Source organism: Eurosta solidaginis, chromosome 1, assembly GCF_040869045.1.
Source record: "Eurosta solidaginis isolate ZX-2024a chromosome 1, ASM4086904v1, whole genome shotgun sequence".
Taxonomy (NCBI): Eukaryota; Metazoa; Arthropoda; class Insecta; order Diptera; family Tephritidae; genus Eurosta; species Eurosta solidaginis.
The window spans coordinates 249,173,409-249,196,023 of record NC_090319.1 but is presented as its reverse complement, the minus strand read 5'-3'; the positions used below and the strand labels follow the sequence as shown (position 1 = coordinate 249,196,023).

Sequence of the window (22,615 nt, the reverse complement as noted above, 5' to 3'; positions counted from 1 at the left end):
CCCTTTACTGCCTCCTTGTATTGTTACAAATGATAATTTTATTTTAGGCGTAAACGGTTTTTTGGTAAAAGTTGGTTGGTTGGAAGGCCTGAAAGAAAATATTGGCTAACTTCACTGTAAAATACAAGGATAATAGCCAGCAGTCAGTATCAACTTCAAGGTTTATGAAAGCCGCTAACTGGAATAAGTTTTTTGGACGAAGAACCGCCTAGCCCAATCGAACTAGAGGGAGACCCACAAAACCAATAGAAGTATAGTCGGCCAGAAAGCTGTCAAATACTACTTTAACTATAGTCAGAGCCCATTTTTCAGAAGAATACTCTATTAAATAAAAAAACGAAAAAAACGTCAAGATTATATAACAGTAGCAGTTGAGTTAGTTAGTAAGTCCAGTGCGACTGATGAGGATCAAAAACAGCACCCCTACCCAGTCCCAGTCCTAGTCCTAGTCCCAGTTCCAGTTCCAATCGCAGAGGGTGCTATGTATTTTTATGCTTTTTCATAAAAAAATAAAAAATATACAATTTTGTATCTGAAAAATATTACGGGGTGGACCACACTTACAATTTTGGGGTATGAAAAATAGATAAGGTCCGAATCTCAGACCTACTCAATATGCTCACAAAATTTCATCAGAATCGGTCGAGCCGTTTCGAAGGAGTTCAACCATTATTAACACTGTGACACGAGAATTTTAAACAAGTATAAGATTATGTTTTGAAAGAAGCAATGCATCTATCTAGATTTGTAGCGATTGATAACATGTTACTATAATTTTATTATAAGTGAGGGGTGCCGCGCCTCTTCAGAAAACCACATTTGATCTGTTTTTATGATTACGACAAATATAATTCTCTACCTTCAGTTTACTAAAAAAAATGTGTTTCCAAAAATTGTTCAATTATAACAAGCTATTGTGAAGCGCCCGTTTCTGTGTAACTCTGTTTTCAGCTGTTGAGAGTTCAAATAATTAGCTTTCAGGAGCAGTTTAAATTATTACAATATCTTCAATATTTCAAAAGTAATGATTTTCGCAAATAAAAAAATTAAAAGGTGGATAGATTATTTTGGCAGCTGCACAAACGACAAATATTAGAACATGGAATATACAATTTGGAGGGTATTGTACTGGCAAGCGCGAAGTTTTTCATAAGTTGGAATTTTGAAATATTTGACTTAGCTCCCCCTTAACTTATGTAGTTATGTGAGTTAAAAATATTCGTCCCGATTGGAAACGGTTAAGGCGTTGTATGGCGTTTCAAGTTCAGATTAGCCTATGAAGGCTCAATATACTTAAATCGGCAATTTAACCCTGATATAGCAGCCAGTGGTTATATGTAATGGGATTAAGGGCGTACTTCGACACATTTTAGTCGCAATTTTCGAAAGAGGATGAGGTTTGGAAAATAAAGCGACGCTAAGTAAGCTAAGTAAGTAGAGCTTTAGACATCATTAGAACCTTTCGGTTCAAAGTCTTATTAAAACATTTTTTAGGTCCAGCTGATCCCATAATTGTTGTATCCGACATCGGTGGAGAAAATCGAAATGTGGAAATCTTGACAGTCTAATAGCGTAATAGCCGTATTATTGGTACAGATTTTTCAACTACCAATTTTTAAATTTTATAATGTAACGAAGACGTTAGCTCCGCTTAAAGTTGATACCAAGATATGTAATTTGAAAAATCTTTAAAATGGTAATAGTAGTTGCAAAGATTTTTTTATGAAGCTGCCCTTCTTTTACAATCATCAAATTAAGCTGCGTTGAATTTAACAGTAAATACTTTTAACATATAATTCGAAATAAGGCTCAAGTTTTTTGGAAAAAATTATAGTTCATAGTAAATATCAAAGCTTTAAGGGAAATGGTGCGCGACCGTTACTGGAAATGGGGAAAAAGTTAAAAATCATATCATTCTAACTTTTTATACGTGTCACGACCGTAACATTTGGTACAGTTACTTTAAGAATGAAGGCACTGTCTTAGATCTGAAATTTGCTTTTAATCAAGCGGGACATATTCAAATGTACCAGGTCCACTGATTTTAGTGGTAATAATAATTTTTCTATTCAAGCTCTAGTTGTTGTGATATTTACCAAAGTTTTGACCTGGATGACATTAAAATATTTTACTTCAATATCACACGAAAGGAGCTATTCAAACTATGAAAATAGGATGCGTTACGTTTGTATACAACAACAGTTTCGACCGTTACATTTTAAAATGCTAAAATTCAGAAAGAGCTAAGAAGTATTAGCGATATTAAGGTGCAATTTCCAATTTAGATATGGTAAGATGGTTTTAGTGAGTTTAGTGGAAAATGATGAAATGATGATGAAATTAGTGGTGTGGAAATGAGTTCCACACAAATCATAAAATTATAATGCTGCGACCGTTACTTGTATCTACATAAACGAATCAATCATTATGTCTACACATATGTACGTATTAGCTAGTGTTGGGAACTATCGAATGAATTCAACTATCGATAGTTAGTTACTGAATGATTTTAACTATCGAACGAATTTTTTCATTCATTCATTTAATTTGTTCTTTAGCTTGCCAGAAGCCAAAAGAACAATTTCTGGATTGTTTTAGTTACCCCTCGGGGTAGCTAAAGAACAAACCTATATAAGACAAAAAACGTCGTGTTCCAATGAAACGTGATCCAGATACGGCTAGAGATTTAACATGCAAATGCGACAACAATGTGAACCATATGGATCAATTTGTTGTTGCATTTGTATGTTAAATTTCTATCCGTATCTGGATCACGCTACATTGGAACGTAACAAAAACGTTAAATATGACTAAAATGGTGTAAATTGTGCTTCAAGTAAATAATGAAAATATTCAATTTAAATGCCTTTGTTACATGTTATGCAAAGCGCATGAATGATATGCAAATGACCTTGGTTCGCAACCCATAGAGTTTTTTGGTCTCCCCAAACCTGTGGGGAGATTTTATGCCTCTACAACAACAACAACAACAACAGGAAATAAGGTTACTTAAAATGGATTTTTATCTGTATTATTCAAATTTGTTTCAGAGGCATTATTGATTGCCTTAACTTATACATAAGCTACTGTTTTTTTTTTTTTTTCAAAATTCAGGTCACGTTTAATTAATATAAAAATTGCACATTAAATTTCACTTATAAAAGAAACATAAAACAAATATTTCAAGCACTTAAATACTAAAAGTCGCTATGGTTGTTCTAGCCAAAATCGGATAGTGCATGAGGGTCTATATTAAATTTTCGCCGCAGAGATGGCAACTGATTGTGTTATTAAACCCCTAAAAAAAATTGATTGTAAAGTAAATAATACAAGTATGTACATCGAGTTGACATGAAAAATACCTTCAATGTTTAAATTGCTGTTCAAAAATATTATCATATCTAGTTTATCTCCTTTAAGTCGGTTTCTCCTGTCGTTAATTATTTGCCCTGCTTTCGAGAAAACTCGTTCTGACGGAACCGATGTTGCGGGTATACATGAATATTTTTTCGAAAGCATATATAGTTCCGGAAATGTTGACTGGCTACGATTCCAATAGTCTAGGGGATTATTTGAGCGATCAACAAAATTTTGCCTTAGATATTGCTCTAACTGAATATTTGCATTGACATTGGGCGCGTTTTGACAAATTGTTTTTGCTTCAGCAACTTTTTCATCGAGAAGGTCCCAGAGAGATACTTCGCTTTTATCGACCGATACTTCTCTTGGGGTGTTGGTAGAAACACTTGTGTTTTGTTGCCGTATTAGGGAAGTTACTTCTTCCACTAGCCATTTTGTTGTATTATTTGCATTAATTTCATTACCGAACGCAATTTTTTAAAGCAAGGATCTAGGAATGTTGATTTGGCGAACATTTCGTCAGACTCCAACTGCCCTAATCGTCTCCAAACTACCTCTAACAATCTGCTCTTCAAACTTTCTCCCTCTACAGTTTTCATTTTGCGATTTCGTACTGCGTATTGAAGACCTCTGATTAGGGGCACTACCAGTGACATCGTGGAATAATTTTCTCCTGACAATTCGGTTGTCATGGCCTCTACGGGCTTGAATAGATTAGTGTAGTCCAACAATGTTTCCCATTCTGATGAATTGAGGAAATCAGGAGCATTTGGTAAAGAAGTTATTATGGCAGAGAGTGGTTCTTTTACCAAGCATATGCGCTCCATCATTATATTTTGGGAGGTATGATTTCCTAAGATTCCCTTTGTTGATAAAACTGCAGAAATCATTTTGTTATCCCGAACGAAATGACTAGTAACTGACAAAAAAGATTTTTGACTATCAGAAGTCCACATATCAGTTGTAACTGAAATATGTGTTACAATGTTGAGCAAGTCATGCAGTTTCTTTCTTACTTCATTGTATTTAAAAGGTAGCATTGTATTTGATAAAACTTTTCTGTTTGGCAAGGAATATAATGGCTGAAGCTTTTTTGTATATTCTACAAATCCTACATTGTCAACGATGGAAAGCGGCTGCAAGTCTTTTGTAATCATCTTTAAAAGAGATTCATCAATATTATTTTTTTCTTGCTCTGAGAGCTCAGAACGTGTGCTGGTAACAAATAATTTTGTTTGAACAGTCCTTCTCAAACATCCACTATTGGAAATGTCTTCGGTAGGTACTGTTAACGAACTGCGCGCTGCACTCCCTGCAGTAGTTGACGAAAGAGAAATGGAACTACGTTCCTCTTCTGATATTACTGGCGCTATTTCTCCTGAAGTTAGATTCCTATGTTCTGAGGAAGACGGATGCTTACGGCGTAGATGGTCATTTAAATTTGATGTGTTGCCAGAAAATTTAAAAATTTTTTTGCATATATGGCATTTAACTTCATTGCCATTTTTGGTAAAAAAACTCCCAAACAGAAGATCTCTTCAATCCAGGCCGCATTATAAATATCTACACAAATTAAATCGTTAAAATCACTTCCTCAGTTAAAAATATTTAACAATTACCACGCTTAAAACGTTTGTCGATTAGGTTAACGTATGCTAAATTTATTTTAATATCTTTTTAACACTGATATATGCACAGCAAAAATTTAAATAGAACGAATGATTCGAAGAAATAGTAATGAGCGAATCATTCATACCAAAAACTAGTAGTTCGATAAAATAGTAATGAACGAATCATTCATACATAAAACTAGTAACTCGAAAAAATAGTAGTGAACGAATCATTCATGCCTAAAACTAGTAATTCGAAAAAATAGTACTGAACGAATCATTCATACCTAAAACTAGTAACTCGAAAAAATAGTAGTGAACGAATCATTCATACCTAAAACTAGTAATTCGAAAAATAGTAATGAACGAATCATTCACACCTAAAACTAGTAACTCGAAAAAATAGTAGTGAACGAATCATTCATACCTAAAACTAGTAATTCGAAAAAATAGTAATGAACGAATTTCAAATGACTATCGAATGAATGAAAATTAGTGAACTATCGAATAACACGATAGTTTTCATTCGATAGTTCCCAACACTAGTATTAGCAGCTGAGAAGCAACGCACAAACACATACATATATCTTATCTAAGGTGCTCACAAGAGAGGGCAATAATTTGTGCAAGTATTATGAGAAGCAATAAACCAGGCATGCTTAACCAACGAAACGATATCATTTCGTTACGATAATCAACGTTAATAAACGAAACGAAGTCATTTCGTTTCGTTTATTAACGTTAAGATCGTCAAATTAACGAAATGATTTCGTTTCGTTTTCTGCCATATCAAAACGAAATCAAATCGTTTATGTTGATTATTAATTTCAAACTATGCTGGCAAAGCTGATTGATGGCGGAGTCATTAAAGGTGAAAGCATTAGCCAAGCTGATTGCAACTTTTCTCATGAATTTTGACAGTACGAACATTTCTCAGAGTATTTTTGACATTACCACCAACGAATTACACAAACAAATTACATAGAGTTTGTGTGTGTATGTGCGCTCGTTGTTGCCACCTTACGGCTTCACCATGGCTATAGCATTGCCAGCACAATTCAAACATAAAGTATCACGTTTTCGTTAACGTTTTTAACGTTAACGAAAGCTTTTCATTTCGGTTAAAAACGAGATACAATTTATCTTGATAATTTCTTTATCGATAATATTTCGAAGTGTTTCAACGGAAACGGTGGAAATTTTTTGATAAACGATTAGCTTAACGTTAAGGTGCATCCCTGCAATAAACATAGTTGTGGCTGGTGATTTTGTAGCTGATAACTAACTAGTAAGTTCTGGAATGGAAGAGCCTAGAAGTATGCAACGAGGAAATCAGACAGTATAAAAAGGCGACAGTAGCGGTGCGAGAGTTTAGTTCCATTTAAGCTATCAGTCAGTTTGGTTATTAAGCCAGGTAGTTGCAAAGTATAAGTGTTATTGTTTTAATAAAGGCCATTTTTCCATTATTCAATATTGGAGTTATTTATTCAACAGATTAGCGATACGAACGTTAGCAGAAGATTGCAAATAAGGGGAATTGCAGTAAATTCGTTACAATTGGTGTCAGAAGAGGAATTGTTGAATAAATTCCAGAGAACAACAAGGACATGGCAAAGTTAAGTGAATTGAAGATCCAGCAACTGAAGAAGGAGTTGGAGAGCCGTGGATTGAATACAACCGGCATTAAACTCGACCTTCAGGCACGACTACGAAAGGCAATGGAAGCAGAAGGAATTAACGTGGAAGAGTATGTCTTTCATCTTGGTGTCGACGAGACAACAAAAATTGAAGAGAAAAATGAAACATCGCAGCCAGCTACGAGCACAGACTTGAACATGATTTTAGCTGCAATATCTGCTCAAACATCAACAGTGTCATCTCAACTGGCAGAACAGAAGACATATATGGCATCTCAACTAGAATCCCAGGAGAACCGTATAACATCCAAGATGAAAGAACAGAAGACACGTATTGCAGAAATGTCGTCAGAAACAACATCGAAGATTGAAGCACAAGAAACGCGTATTTCAGAAATTTCGACACAGATTACATCCAAGATGGAAGCACAAGAGGAGCGCTTATCATTGCAGGTGGCACAAATGTCTTCGCAGTTAGAAGCACAGTATACAAAAATTGTACAGCTCGAGGACAAAATGGATGCCGAGATAGAAGTTTTGAGAGGTCGTATACAGGAGTTGCAAATAAACTGCCCAACAGTTTCAGCGAGTAATCCGAAGGTAAAGACACCATCCTTTGACGGTTCTGTTCCTTTTCAGGTCTTTAAGCTACAGTTTGAGAAGACCGCAGCAGTGAACAACTGGAATGCTGAAGATAAACTTGCAGCTCTGTTCGTGGCACTGAAAGGGCCTGCCGCGGAAATCTTACAGACTATTCCAGAGTACGAACGGAACAGTTATGACGCATTGATGGCTGCTGTAGAACGAAGGTACGGAAGCGAACACAGGAAACAGATGTATCAAATAGAATTTCAAAACCGTTACCAAAAAGATAATGAGACTTTGCAAGAGTTTGCGTCAGATGTCGAAAAGCTTGCACATTTGGCGAATGCCGACGCACCCGTGGAATACACCGAAAGGGTAAAAATTCAGAGCTTTATAAATGGCATACGGGACGTCGAAACGAAGCGAGCCACATACGCAAGCTCAAAGCCAACATTTGCAGAAACGGTATCACATGCACTGACTCAGGAAACTGCCTAACTATTGAGTAAACCAGCACTCAAAGCACGATGTGTGGATGTAGTAAGGCCAGAGTAGTTAGGCGCAATATTGGGGGTGCTGAAAGGATCGCAGAAGCGGAGTGGAAGAGTTATCAAATGCTTCAAATGCGGGAAGCCCCGTCACATTGCACGTCATTGCGATCTTGGTCCTAATAGTTCCAACAATGTGGGTGGCCGTAAACGTAAGGTGGGGGAGATGAGCAAGAGCGTGTCAGATGTAAAGAACGAAAATTTGCCCCAGCTATTGAATGCCCTGTGATATCTGTGACGCAAATTGGAAGAAAATCGAGCAGTCTTGCCGTCAAAGGAAAGCTGGATGGCAAGGAGTGTGTACTGACTGTAGATACGGGCGCATCTCATTCCTTAATCCGATTTGACTTGGTTAACAGGAGACTAAAACCGTTACCTGGAGCAAGGTTGCGTACGGTCACTGGCGAGTATAAGCAAGTCCAAGGAGAAGTGGTATGTGAGGTATTAATTGGAAAATTCATGGTTTTACACAAATTTATTGTGGCGGAGATCGTTGATGAATTCATATTGGGAGTGGACTTCGTGGTTGACCACGACATCAAGATCGATATGCAGAGAAGGGTAATGTGTTATAAGAACCAGGATATACCACTTAACTTCAGTTTGCAGAAAGAGTTCAGTAGTAATCGAGTACTGGTGGAAAAGACTCTACAAAGACCATGAAGGTCAAAGGCAAAGGTTGATAGATCGAATGGGCCAAATAAAGCAAAATCAAGAGTACCTGCGAGAGAAACACTGGCATTGACAAAATCTAATGGACGCAAAAAATCGGAGCAACGAATTTCCCAGAAAGAGTGCGAGGGTAGTTTCAAGCCAGAGCGCACTACTGTTGTGAAACGTGCGAACGATACTGATTAAGCGAAGACCAATCCGTTAAGTGCAAGCTCTACGAAGTAGTTCATTGGCCCAGCAACAGAGTGCGAGGGAACGATCCAGGATAATGAGTAGTAAGATGAAACACTGTTACGACAAGGAAAATAATTCGGAAGGTTTCCGAGAGGGAGATTTGGTACTGCTACACAACCCTCACCGGCGGAAAGGGGTTCCATCCAAGTTTCGGTGCAGTTGGGAAGGCCCGTACAAAGTTGTGAAGAATATCAGTGATACCATCTACCGCATACAAACCACTGGGAAACCACGTAGTAGAAGAGTGGTACATTTGGAGATGCTAGCGACGTTTAGATCGGAGATTTGTCTGATCGGGACGATCAGACTTAGGTGGAGGGCAGTGTGACGAATATGAGTGACACTAAGTGATACTCACATCCCTAGTCTGATGCTAAGTAAATAAAGTCACAACCACAATAAAGCAGACAGTCACTTGTATCTACATAAAGGAATCAATCATTATGTCTACACATATGTACGTATACGCAGCTGAGAAGCAACGCACAAACACATACATATATCTTATCTAAGGTGCTCACAAGAGAGGGCAATAATTTGTGCAAGTATTATGAGAAGCAATAAACATAGTTGTGGCTGGTGATTTTGTAGCTGATAACTAACTAGTAAGTTCTGGAATGGAAGAGTCTAGAAGTATGCAACGAGGAAATAAGACAGTATAAAAAGGCGACAGTAGCGGAGCGAGAGTTTAGTTTCATTTAAGCTATCAGTCAGTTTAGTTATTAAGCCAGCTAGTTGCAAAGTATAAGTGTTATTGTGAAGTACTTTAATAAAGGCCATTTTTCTATTATTCAATATTGGAGTTATTTATTCAACAGTTTAGCGATACTAACGTTAGCAAAAAATTGCAAATAAGGGGAATTGCAGTAAATTCGTTACAGTATACTCCTATGTTTTTTTTGGACGAGATGTGCATAAATGTCTTCTATATATTTCGTGGGGTATTTGTGTTTATTTTTCCAACTTTATTTAATTAATTAATTAATTCTCTTTCCAAATTTCATATTTGCATAAGGTGCCTACACGGCATGGACAAATGCGGGACCATTAAAAATTTCCCTCACAGAAAATATTAGACATCAATTTTTTTGATTTCCAGCAAGTTACAATGACATAAATAAAATCAGCTGATGAGATGAGCCAACCTGTACATAATTGAACCATGACTCATACGATACGAGATAAACGCTTGCAATAGGGCTGATTATATTCACTACGGCGGTGTAGCCGCCACATCTGTCATATTCTTTTTACACATGTTCTTATGAGCATCGCTGTTTTCGACGCGACAGAGCAACACGACAATCAATCACAAATGCTGTTGTAGTCAGATTAAACCTAATTCTATTTTTGTGCAGCGACAGTGAGTGGCGTCCTTTTTATTTTGTCAATAAAAACTAAAATAGGAGTAAATAACAGATAACAAAAGCTAAAATCATTCTTTTGGGCGTTTTTTAAAAATAATTAATATTTTTTTCTAAACTTTTCGCTACTATTTGCTGTAATTTATATTGGAGGCTGCCGCTTTCAAAGTAATCAAGAAGCCAATGCTTGGCTACGGTTGTCGTCAATCTTTGCTTTATTGTGGTCTGTAGACGCCGTGTTGAATGTGATCAGCCCTAATCTGTTATACCGTATTATGAAATAAATTCTAGCGTGTGAAACCCGATCGTTATCTGAAATCTATTTTTTTTTTTTTACTTCTAGTATATCAAGAACTTACAGTGTAGAGTTCATTTTAAGAAGATTGGAAGCATCTCTCAATTTTCTTCTTTCTATGGCCTTTATGCGAGTTTCGTCAATTTGTTCATTTGAGTTTATATAAAAGACAACAGAGTTTACAGCTTTTAAAAACTTTTGCCACTTTTACGTACAAGACAATTGAATTTTTAGTATTTGCGTTTTGTTTTGCTACCTTTTTCGTATAGATTCACAATAATTTGTAAACAAAACTCTGCTGTCATTCACAATAGTACATCTATCGGGCGTGTGGAAATCGCAATAGGAAAGCTGATTTTTTACGATACGCTAGTGAGCGTTTATCGTATGAAAATTCATAATAGGGGTGTAAGTAAAGAGGAATTGTACGAATAACCAAATCTGTTAACTGATTTATTCAAGATATTCGGCAGGTAAAGATCTGTGTTAGTTAGATGCCAGGCCTTTGCTGATCCATATTAATTGACCCAACCTATATGGAGGCCACCGTGGTGTGATGGTAGCGTGCTCCGCCTACCACACCGAATGCCCTGGGTTCACACCCCGGGAAAAGCAACATCTAGAAATAAGGTTTTTCAATTAGAAGAAAATCTTCCTAAGCGGGGTCGCCCCTCGGCAGTGTTTGGCAAGCGCTCCGGGTGTATTTCTGCGATGAAAAGCTCTCAGTGCAAAGTCATCTGCCTTGCAGATGCCGTTAGGAGTCTGCATAAAACATGTAGGTCCCGTCCGGCCAATTTGTAGGAAAAATCAAGAGGAGCACGACGCAAATTGGAAGAGAAGCTCGGCCTTAGACCTCTTCGGAGGTTATCGCGCCTTACATTTATTTATTTTTAACCTTTTGCACACATGTGCATATACGGGTTTGCTAGTGTTTGCTTTTAATGCTCATTTTCTAACTATTGAAAGTTTCATGTGCGCGAGGTTAGCTCCCCTTCCGGTGTTATTACATAAAACCGGAAATTCTTTTCAATATTTTTTAGCTTAACAAATAATTAATTAAACTTGCAGACACGCAAGTTAAAAACAATTCCTTTTGAGTTAAAAGAGCGACCATGCACAAAAACAAAATTTTAGCTAAAAACGGCCCAAGTATACCCGAAAAGCTACATTTTCATGAATACAAATTAATATTATTATTCTATATGCACGCAGATACCCACACACGCTATTGGGAATGAGAAGTGCAATTTTTTAGATTTTCATTTTAGCCCTTTGTTTTCACTTCCTCTATATCTGGCTAAAATAATTTTTTTAAGTCTTTCTGCTTAAAATTTTTTATTTTTTGCATTATTTGGATTTACTTAAACTATTTATAGTTTGTATTTCTGTAATTTATGTTTTTACTTTTTCTTTGATTATATCTTTTCTCCTTATTAAGTAAAAATAAAATAAAAATAGACTGGACTTGTTGTGAGTAATTTTATAGTTTTTTATAAATTTTAACGTTGGAGTCTTACATACTAAATAAATATGAGGAAATTCTTTCGGGTGTGATTTAAAACGTCTCTTTATTTGGGAATGAAAGAGAAAATGGTATTAAAAATTATAAAATGAAATTACCATATTTATATATTCATTACTAAAAATAAAAAGTAAGGAAGGCTAACTTAGGGTGTAGCCGGACATTACATACTCAGCTGAGAGCTTTGGAGACAAAATAAGGCAAAATCACCATGTAGGAAAATGAACCCAGGGTAACCCTGGAATGTGTTTGTATGACATGGGTATCAAATGGAAGGTATTAAAGAGTATTTTAGAAGGGAGTGGGCCACAGTTCTATAGGTGGACGCCTTTTCGAGATATCGCCATAAAGGTGGACCAGGGATGACTCTAGAATGTGTTTGTACGATATGGGTATCAAATGAAAGGTGTTAATGACTATTTTAAAAGGGAATGGGCCTTAGTTGTATATGTGATGGCGTTTTCGAGGCATCGACCAAAATGGTGACCCAGAACATCATCTGTCGGGTACGCCTAACTTATTTATATATGTAATACCACGAACAGTATTCCTGCCATGATTCCAAGGGCTTTTGACTTCGCCCTGCAGAACTTTTTCATTTTCTACTACTTAATATGGTAGGCGTCAGAGCCACTTTACAAAGTTTCTTTCATTTTACAAGGTATTTTGCGCCAAAAAAACCAATCCAATCATGTTTCATCCCTTTTTTCGTATTTGGTATATAACTATGGCATTTTTTTCATTTTTCGAAATTTTCTATATCGAAAAAGTGGGCGTGGTCATAGTCGGATTTCGTTCGTTTTAAATACCAAGATAAAGTGAGTTCAGATAAGTACGTGAACTAAGTTTAGTAAAGATATATCGATTTTTTCTCAAGTTATCGTGTTGACGGCGGAGCGGAAGGTCGACTTTGTATAAAAACTGGGCGTGGCTTCAACCGATTTCGCCCGTTCGCCAGAAAACAGTTACCGGCATAGAAGCTATGCCCTTGCCAAATTTCACAAGGATTGGTAAATTTTTGTTCGACTTATGGCATTAAAAGTATTCTACACAAATTAAATGAAAAAGGGCGGAGCCACGACCATTTCGAAATTTCCTTTTATTTTTGTATTTTGTTGCACCATATCATTACTGGAGTTGAATGTTTACATAATTTACTTATATACTGTAAAGATATTAAATTTTTTGTTAAAATTTGTCTTTAATTTTTTTTTTAAGTGGGCGTGTTCGCCATCCGATTCAGCTAATTTTTATTTAGCGCACATATAGTAATAAGAGTAACGTTCCTGCCAAATTTCATCATGATATCTGCAACGACTGCCTAATTACAACTTGCAAAACTTTTAAATTACCTTCTCTTAAATGAATTTCTTTTTTTCGCCCAGATGATTTTGATATATAGAAGTCTATATCTATCTCGATTAGTTTATGCCGTTACGGATTACCGTTATGCGAACAAAATTAATATACTCTGTGGCCTCTGCTCAGCTGAGTATAAAAACTTGGTCGGTCATTAAAGAATGAAAACCGTAACTGAAATTGGACGATTTTCTAATTCCACTTCGTCTAATTTAATTTACTATAAATTTACTTCGTAATACCTCAGTTTTTCTTAATCTTCAATAACTTAATGTTTTAGAATTTGTATAATTTGATTTATATTTTAGCGCCATCACTTTTAATTGTAGCAATAAGTTTTTCACATAGATGAGCTCCGCTCAATCTTATGCATGCCAGTAACATCGCCACAATTACGCAAAATGTTGCGTTTGTAAATATTAAGGAATTTCAGACTTGGCAATTGGAGTTTATTTCGCCTTGCCCATTCACATACAAAATTTCGCGAACCACTGTTATAAACATTCTTACTATACTGTGCCTCCTGCAACGCGGCAAGGCGCAACGCTATCGAACCATGGAGGGACTGCAGGTTTGGTCACATCCAGATCCTGAAGCAAGTCCCCGAAACCTTCTTGAAATTGGACCATACAACATCGTCCACTTGCTGGGACAACAAATTTTCCACAAGAATCCCAGAGAGGAACGAGTGGGCAAACGGCGTGGAGCCTGGATCACACGAAATCTCCGTTTTTACAGATGGCTCTAACCTAAACAACAGAGTCGGCAGCGGAATATTCTCGGAAAAGCTTAATCTAAGCGAGAGCTTTCGCTTACCCGATCACTGCAGTGTTTTCAGGCTGAACTCATAGCTATCTGGGAAGCAGCCCTCTATCTTGCTAATCTGCAGGTGACCAATTCTATTTCAATTTTCTCTGACAGCCAAGCTGCCATAAAATCCCTGCAATGCAGTAACACCTCGTCACTAGTGGCATTGAAGTGCAGAGAAACCCTCAACAAACTAGCTGAAAATTGCAACCTAAGCATAATATGGGTTCCTGGCCATTGTGACATCTCAGGAAACTGCGCCGCGTATGAGCTAGCTAGGGAAGGCACCAACCTGCAAACAATAACCTCCGCTGGTTGGGCCAGCCCTCCTCTAAACACTTGCAAATACTACCTGCGATCTCTTTTCACGGATCAGGCAAACGCCAGATGGGCGAAGGAACCTACATGTAGTATATCCAAGCAAATCTGGCCTAAGCTGGATGAAAAGAGATCGCGATCGGTGATATTGTTAAACCGTATCTCTATAAGCCCACTAGCGGGCCTTCTTACATGTCACTGTCTCATGGGCACTCACGGTGCCTATATGGGCCTGCAGACAAATGACTTCTGCCTCAGCTGTAGGGACGAGGAGGAGATAGAAAGCATTGAGCACTATCTGTGCCACTGTCCCCACTGTCAAAAACCAGGTACCAATGCCTCCACAGACACTCTTTTGGGTGTCTTTCGGAGCTTGAATCTATAAACCAAAACGACATCTTGCGTGTCATTAGGCAAACGCGCTGGTTTAGCCTCACTGGGATCTAAACTTTCTTCTTCTTCGAAAGTAGGGTAACAGGAAATAGGGGCCCCCCGCGTGGTAGCACAACGGGCCACAACGGCCTACGTGAGTCTCCGCTCGGACAGCGGCGGCAGCCACTCTAACCTAACCTAACCTACTATACAAGAAAAATACTTGCTGACATATTTTGTTTCGTATTCATTTGTTAAATTGCAGTTTTTAACTGTGTAAAATGTTAAAAAGTTCCAACCAGTGGGAAAAATTATTTCACTTGCAAAGTGTGCCAGCGCCCTTTGCCAAAGCGAATTTCGAATTCTTCTTTTTATGCTTTGCTTGAAACAAAAGATGGAAAATTGCTATTTTTCCATGTGAGATGGTGCTAGTGACGCTCAATCTGTCGCTCTCCATCAAAATACGTGCAATCTACCTATAATGCATAAGATTGCGTTAAACGCATCTATATAATAAACTACTTATGTGACGGGGCTTAAATATAATATTTATGTACATATATGCAAATATATTCTGCCGTAAGAGCCTATAAAACAGTTGACATCATAAAAATAGGTTCCTTACTAAATTTCGTTACAATTGCACAAAAGGAATGGACCACGCCCATCAATTTTTTTTCGAAATTTGCACTGCCATAAATGTACTGAAAATTTTGCTGAGCGAGCTTGGTCGTCATTTTATTTTGCTCAGGGTTATCAAAACAAAACCGCAATAACAACAATGGCTATAATCTTGAAAAATATTTAATAAAATAACACAATGTCTTAGAACGAGAAAATCCGAAAAACATTCTAAGTGTGCGAATTCCGACATGAAGATGGAATAGAGACAGACGCCTATTTAGAATTAAAAAACGTAATGCAGATAGTGGCTGATAGGAATAATGCTCGAAAATTTAACCGCTCTAACCAGTGGATTACGGAAGATTTCTAGCTAGGGAGGGAGAATTCGATACCACAATCGCTGATGAGGAAACATGTATAAGGCAGCCGACTATGACGAATTAGAATGTCAATATCCCGGAAAAAGATTAACAAGGCGCCGGGTAGTAATGGACCTCGGATAATAAGACAACCCGGCTGGTTGATGGCCGACAGACAAAATATGGAAAGGTTAGATTATGTAAGGTTTAACTGTCCGTTACGTGAGAAGTTGTTTCACGACCGTATAACAGAACATATGTTATAGAATAAATTCGTCCTCTTGGCTCATACCATTAGCTTTCTAGCAATATGGAAAAAAGTACAATAAAAGTTTCCCTTACTGGAGTGGTCAAGAAAATGAAAGCGGTTTCGCTGTCGGATACGTGGTTTCAAAATATCATACTCCTGGCGATACCTAGCGATAGTTTTTCCCCTCATGTTGCATTGTCATTGGGATCTGAAGTAAGGTCCAAGACTGCACGAAAAGGTTCTCAAAAATCGATTGCAATATTCCCCAATTTTGTACAGAAATTCGCCCAAGAACATGAAATGGACAGGCCAACAGCTTTTTCGCAATGGAGATTACGTCTTTCCTCTCTTGTCAGAAGCATGAATGTGCAAAGCCACACCTTTTTTCAAAATAAGTTAGGTGAATGTGGAAAAATGTGTGGGTTTTTCAAAAACAGTAAACCTTAAATTATATATATACATATATATGCTTTTAACGTGGAGAAGGTACTGCATGGCTTCGTTAAGTAACTAACCATGCGATATCAAGCCACAGCCACCACGAATCTCCCACCAGGGGGCCAAGGATGGGAGATGATCAATCGATACAGGTCACAACTGGCTTCTCTTGCTCCTTGCAGTACCTACAGTTTCTATAAACCGTGAAAAGGTCGCACAACTGATAAACGTGCCCACATTGCTGCCTTTTGAGTTAGCACCGATCAGGATTGAATAGTCTATTGGTATTTTGTTCGCCTTTTACCACCGGTATACCTATCGCAGGCATATTCTCAACCAGTAAACCTTAAAGTTTGATTTCCAAAAATGCTTTTACGCATTCATTTTCTGTCAATAGGGCGCTGATACTAAAAATTAGTAGAAATGCAGCAGCCGCGGAGTGGTGGTAGCGTGCTTCGCCTGCGAAGGTCCTAGGTTCAAGTCCCGGGCAAAGCAAAATCAATAATTTAGAAAAAAGTTTTTTCAATGAGATAATTAGAGGGGTTTGGCCTTCGCAGTGGTTTGGCACACACTCCAAGTGTGTTCCTCCGATGAAAACCTTCCCATTCTTCTTGCTTGCAGCTGCGGTTCGGACATGTAGGTCCCGTCCCACCAATTTGTAGGCAAAATTACAAAACGGAAGCACGAAGTAATTTGGAATAGAAGCTCGGCCTGAATCTCTTCGGAGCTAACTCGCACCAATAAATTGTTATTACTTATTATAATGCATTTTATTTAGAAACAAGAACAATAAATAACAGACACATTTCATTTAAATTAATATGGCGCTCGTAAAAAGCTTAACAAATCAGTTGATTAAACAAATTAACAAATCGCAAAACGACAACTTTTTTCGTGATCGCAATATATTCGTACTTATGGACGGATGACAGAAGCGGGTAAGTATGAGTTGGCAGGAGCATTTAGCACCGCGGCTTGAACTGGAGCCTGTGAAGCAAAGTCAAGTACTGGGGCAACGCCACCATCATACGACTGGGAGTTTCCACTCAATTCGTCATATTGTGATTGTATGGTCTGTTGTGCATGAACAGCATCTTGAGGTGTGCGGTATTTGATGAAGTGCACTTCTGGCTTTTGTGTGTTTAAGTTCTGAACGTCATTTAGCTTATTGGCTAAATCTCCAATATGACTCTGTTTTTGTAAAACATAGATTGCGGTTTTGTCTTCTGTAGCATGTTTAGCTAGATTGATAACAGCATTCTCAAGTCCACGGTTTTCAGGTCCCTTAATAAAGATAACACGTATATTCTTTTTCAGAGAGTTTACCGCCTCGTTGCTGCCTTTGACTTCATTGAAATCCTCTTCTGGAGCGGTATAGGTGAAGAATTCTTTCTCATACTGAGTTGGTGAAGAGTAAGAAGCAGCAACACTGCTAGAGCCAACTGATGGCTCACCTAAGCCACTAGCGTCACCTAACCCCAAACCACCACCGCTGCCAAAACTACCAGCAATTCCACTAATGCTGCTACCTCCTAGACTCCCAATACCACTAATCCCAGATGATAGACCGCCAGGTACGAAGGAGAGCCCGGACCCAGAATGTGCCACTGGCTGATAGTTGTAACCCAATTTATCAGAAGCAGCTGCAGCTAGCAAGCACAGGATCTATGAAATGCAAAACAGATTATATTAATAAATGTTCGGCCGTTTCAAAAAGTTGAGTAAATACAACTCACAATGAAGGAACGCATTCTTGGATTTTATTTGATACTTGTTGCTGGCAGCGGAATTAAGTTATGATGATTTTGTGTCTGATCATTATTGTTTATATACCATTCTTCTTCTTCGTTTTTCTTGTATTTTCGGAGCTTCTGCTTTATGCATATTTCTAAATAAAATATCTACGCAAACATTTTACAAATATATTTCGATGTTTATGAATAAATGCAATATTCGCAGTTTAACGGTTGCTTTACAAGTTCTCTTCCAATTTGTATACCGATTATATGCAATTTGTTCGCTCGGTAGATTTTAACGGATACAGTGTGGTACTGTACTTTTTTATGACAAAATTTGAAAACGACAAAAACAATGAACGAGAAAAATTTCCATTGCCTCTAATTGAGTATTCTTTTCATTATCTCACCTAAAAGTTTAAAATTTACTTTGATGTTCCCAGTTTACTAAAGCCCACTTGAAGAGCTGCAAGTAATTTTTGTAACTATACAATAATTTGAAACATCTTTAAATATGTTCGAGTTGTTTTTATAATAAGCTTCAATAAATCACCCATAATACTGAAATATAATCTCAGCCTTTCTCTTTCTTAGCGTCTCTTTCTACCTCTTTTCCGCTCTATCTTCGTCTAATTCAAGCTCTTTCTCAGTATCTTGCCCCGTCACTCTTTTCTCTTCTCCCTAGTTCTTATTCTTCTCCATCCCTTATTCCCAGTCCCAGTTCCAGTTACAGTCCCAGCTATAAGGTCCTAGTCCCTCTCCTACTCCCAGTTGTTGTTGTTGTTGTTGTAGCAATGCTCGCCCCACCTAATAGCCGCAATCGATCACAAATTGTCATGAATATCCAAGGAAACTTGCCGTTTCAACAGGGGTGGACCATAAGGAAAGGGGTGTTAGAGGCGTTGGTTCCACATTACAATTGAAGAGATGGTTGGTGTCATGTGGGGACACATTGCAAGCGGGGCATACATTTTGTATGTCGGGGTTGATTCTGGATAGGTAAGAGTTTAAACTGTTACAGTACCCAGAACGAAGTTGAGCAAGAGTGACACGCGTTTCCCTGGGGAGTATGCGTTCCTCTTCCGCGAGTTTTGGATAATTTTCGTTAAGTACTGGATTCACCGGGCAATTCCCGGCATAAAGGTCCGACGCCTGTTTATGGAGTTCACCAAGGACCTGCTGTGTTTCTTCACTTCATACGGCTGGGTTCTCAGGTGCCGTATTTCCTCAAAATGCTTACGGAGATGACTCCTTAAGCCCCTAGGCGGTGCTGGTTCATCAATCAGATGTCTATTGGGATGCCCAGGTTTCTGGGTATTCAACAGGAACTGTTTGGTCAGCATCTCATTTCTCTCCCTGATGGGGAGTATTCTCGCCTCATTATGCAGATGGTGTTCTGGGGACATAAGAAGACAGCCCGTGGCGATTCTGAGAGCAGTATTTTGGCAGGCCTGCAGTTTCTTCCAGTGGGTGATTTTTAGGCTTGGCGACCATATGGGTGACGCGTAGCACGTAATCGGCTGGCTAATTGCTTTGTATGTAGTCATGAGCGTTTCTTTATCTTTTCCCCAAGTACTGCCAGCGAGGGATTTGAGGATTTTGTTACGGCTCTGAATTCTCGGAACAATTGCGGCTGCGTGCTCACCAAAATGTAGATCCTGATCAAACGCCACACCCAAGATTTTGGGGTGTAGGACAGTCGGTAGCGTAGTGCCATCGACGTGGATGTTCAAAATGGTCGACATTTGGGACGCTCATGGTGTAAAAAAGGTCGTGGAAGATTTAGTCGGTGATAATGCCAGGTTTCGCGAGGCGAAAAAACTGGAGAGATCAGGGAGGTAGCCGTTTATTTTATTGCATAGCGCATCGATCTTTAGGCCTGGGCCTGTGGCCATTATTGTGCAGTCATCGGCGTAGGAAACGATTGTGACTCCTTCCGGTGGTGAAGGTAGCTTATATACATATGTAGAAATTAAACAAAAGTGGGGATAGGACACCACCCTGTTGCACCCCTTGTTTAATTCTCCTTGGTTTTGATGTTTCGTTTCTAAATTGCACCGATGCCTGCCGACCACCCAGATAATTTGCGGTCCACCTTTTAAGACATGGGGGAAGGGTAGACCCTTCCAGGTCTTGCAGTAGCGAGCCATGGTTGACCGTATCAAAAGCTTTTGATAGGTCTAGTGCTACGAGTACTGTTCTATGGTGGTGGTATTGATTTAAACCGCAATTTATCTGGGTGCTAATGACATTAGCGCGGTGGTGGTGCTATGGAGTTTTCTGAAGCCATGCTGATGAGGGGCTAGCTGCAAATTTGCTTGGAAATAAGGGAGCAAAATGGCTTCAAGCGTCTTTGCCACTGGCGATAGGAGAGATATCGGACGATACGATACTCCCAGTCGTTTCCTGGTCCATTTTCCGAAAAAAGTGCCGTAAATACTAATCCAGGAAAAGTGCTACCTATACACCACCAAATTTTAGGCAAATCGAACCATGAATATAATTTTTTCCAACAGATCGGTACCCGGTCGCCTTTCGGGGAAGCTCTTCGGTTCGCCACGAATGGTATCGGAGTCCACATAGGTTAAATCTTCTCAGTGCACAAAAATTAGCATATATGTACATATAAACATACCAAAAAACGGAAATTTTGTTAAAGAAACGTTTAAAATTTTAAACGAAATAGTATTTTTCAAAAGATGTATGAATTCTTAACCATTTATGTTGCATTAACCTGACAACATGCTTAAATATGTGCATACATACATATATCAAGCTGATATGAAAAGAAGATACATACAAACATCCATAAATACCTACAAATGAGCTCCCGAAGTTAAATAAAGCTAGCGAATGCTATGTATAAATGATGAATAATGTCCCACTCAACGCAAGTTTGCTCGCACAGTTAACAGCGAACAAACACACGCACCTCGTTTTTTGGTCAAAATGTTTTCTTTTGTTTTAGCGATCCATCCGTATTGAATTTGAAGCTATGTAAACAGAAATTTTATGATTTTTTACTACATTTTGGCAATTTGCCACGCCCCTATAATATATACATTCAAATTATATTGAAAATGTCCATCTCACCTTATAAATACTACGTCTTTTCCTCGTTCATCGCAACAACCATTTCTTTCGCAAAACTCACAGCGCGTTTGTTAAAACCAATGGTGTATGTATCTATAATGAACAAAAAAGTTTAACGAGCCTTTGTTGGGTTGTAGGTTTTACTTTTATACAGAGATAACTTTAGTTTTCAAACTATCGTGTTAACTTGGAACTTTCCTCTTAATCATGTCTAACTACGTGCCCGTCCCATTACACACTCTTATTGCTATCATTTCCCTTTACCAGTCTTCAACAACCTTCTCAAACCGCTTATAGCAAAATTTATTTGTTTGTTGTTCATCAATGTAGGTCGAACAGTTCTTACAACCTTTACGTATCCATTACGAGCAAAAAAATTAAACAAATTTAAGGCGCGATAACCCCGAAGAGATTTAAGGCAGAGCTTCTCTTCCAATTTATGTCGTGCTATCGTAACTATCCTTACAAATTTGCGGAACGAGACCTATTTGTTTTATGTCAACTCCGAACGGCATCTACAAGGCAGATTAGTTTTCACTGAGAGCTTTTTATGGCAGACATACACTCGGAGAGTTTGCCAAATACTGCCGAGGGGCGACCCAGCTTAGAAAAATTTTATTCTAATTGAAAAAACTTGTCCGGGGCGTGAACCCAGGATCTTCGGCGTGGTAGGCTGAGCACGCTACCACGGCGGCCGCCAAACGAACAATAGTTTGCTAAAAAAATGCCACCGAAATTCGACATCGCCACTTCGTTTGAGGTCAGTTTCTAGTTATGAATCTGTTGAAATGGAAGTCCTAGCGGATCCTTTTTGGAAGATATGCGTATTTTCCATATTTTCATATGGACAGTATTAACTGCATAAAAGGGTCTATCGTTTACAAAAACTACAATAAAAACTTAAAATGCCACTTCATTTGGGGATTTATCCTGATAAAAAATCAGTTTGAACTTTAATCTCAGCTGCTCCTGGTATCAAGAACATGCATTTTATGCATTTTTACGAATATATTACAGAGGTGTGCAGTTTCAATGCAAGTTGTGATGCATTACGGGGCATATATGTATATATATTATAGTTTTACTAAACATGATATACCTACCACATATAGCTATTAGTAGGAAAAATTTGAAAGGATCACAACACAAATTGGAAGAGAAGCTCGGCCGAAAATCTTTTCGGAGGTTATCGCTCCTTTCATTTATTTATTTTATAAATTTTTGTACATGCAAAGATAAATATAAATAGTATATAAGTTCTGCTGAGATTTTTAATAAGTACGATGCGAGAATGTATCTAGTAGTTTCCCTGGATACCTTTCCCGATTCTTTCAAATTAGTAAAGGTATCGCGCACAAGATAGTATCTGAATAACATTAGCCAATCCCTATTTGTTCCCTAACCTCAAAAAACGCCCAATTAAAAATTTTTT

The 22,615-nt window shown here is 38.1% G+C and overlaps 1 protein-coding gene across 1 annotated transcript; it reads right to left on the bottom strand.

The window, feature by feature from the left end:
• Positions 1–17,269: 17,269 nt before the first annotated feature.
• LOC137240331 (uncharacterized) lies at positions 17,270–18,105 on the bottom strand. Its single transcript, XM_067766432.1, has 2 exons — positions 18,091–18,105; positions 17,270–18,019 (listed from the first exon to the last, which is right to left on the bottom strand). Exons 1-2 carry the CDS (start codon positions 18,103–18,105, stop codon positions 17,270–17,272), a joined length of 765 nt encoding a protein of 254 aa, XP_067622533.1.
• Between the last annotated feature and the right edge of the window lie 4,510 nt (positions 18,106–22,615).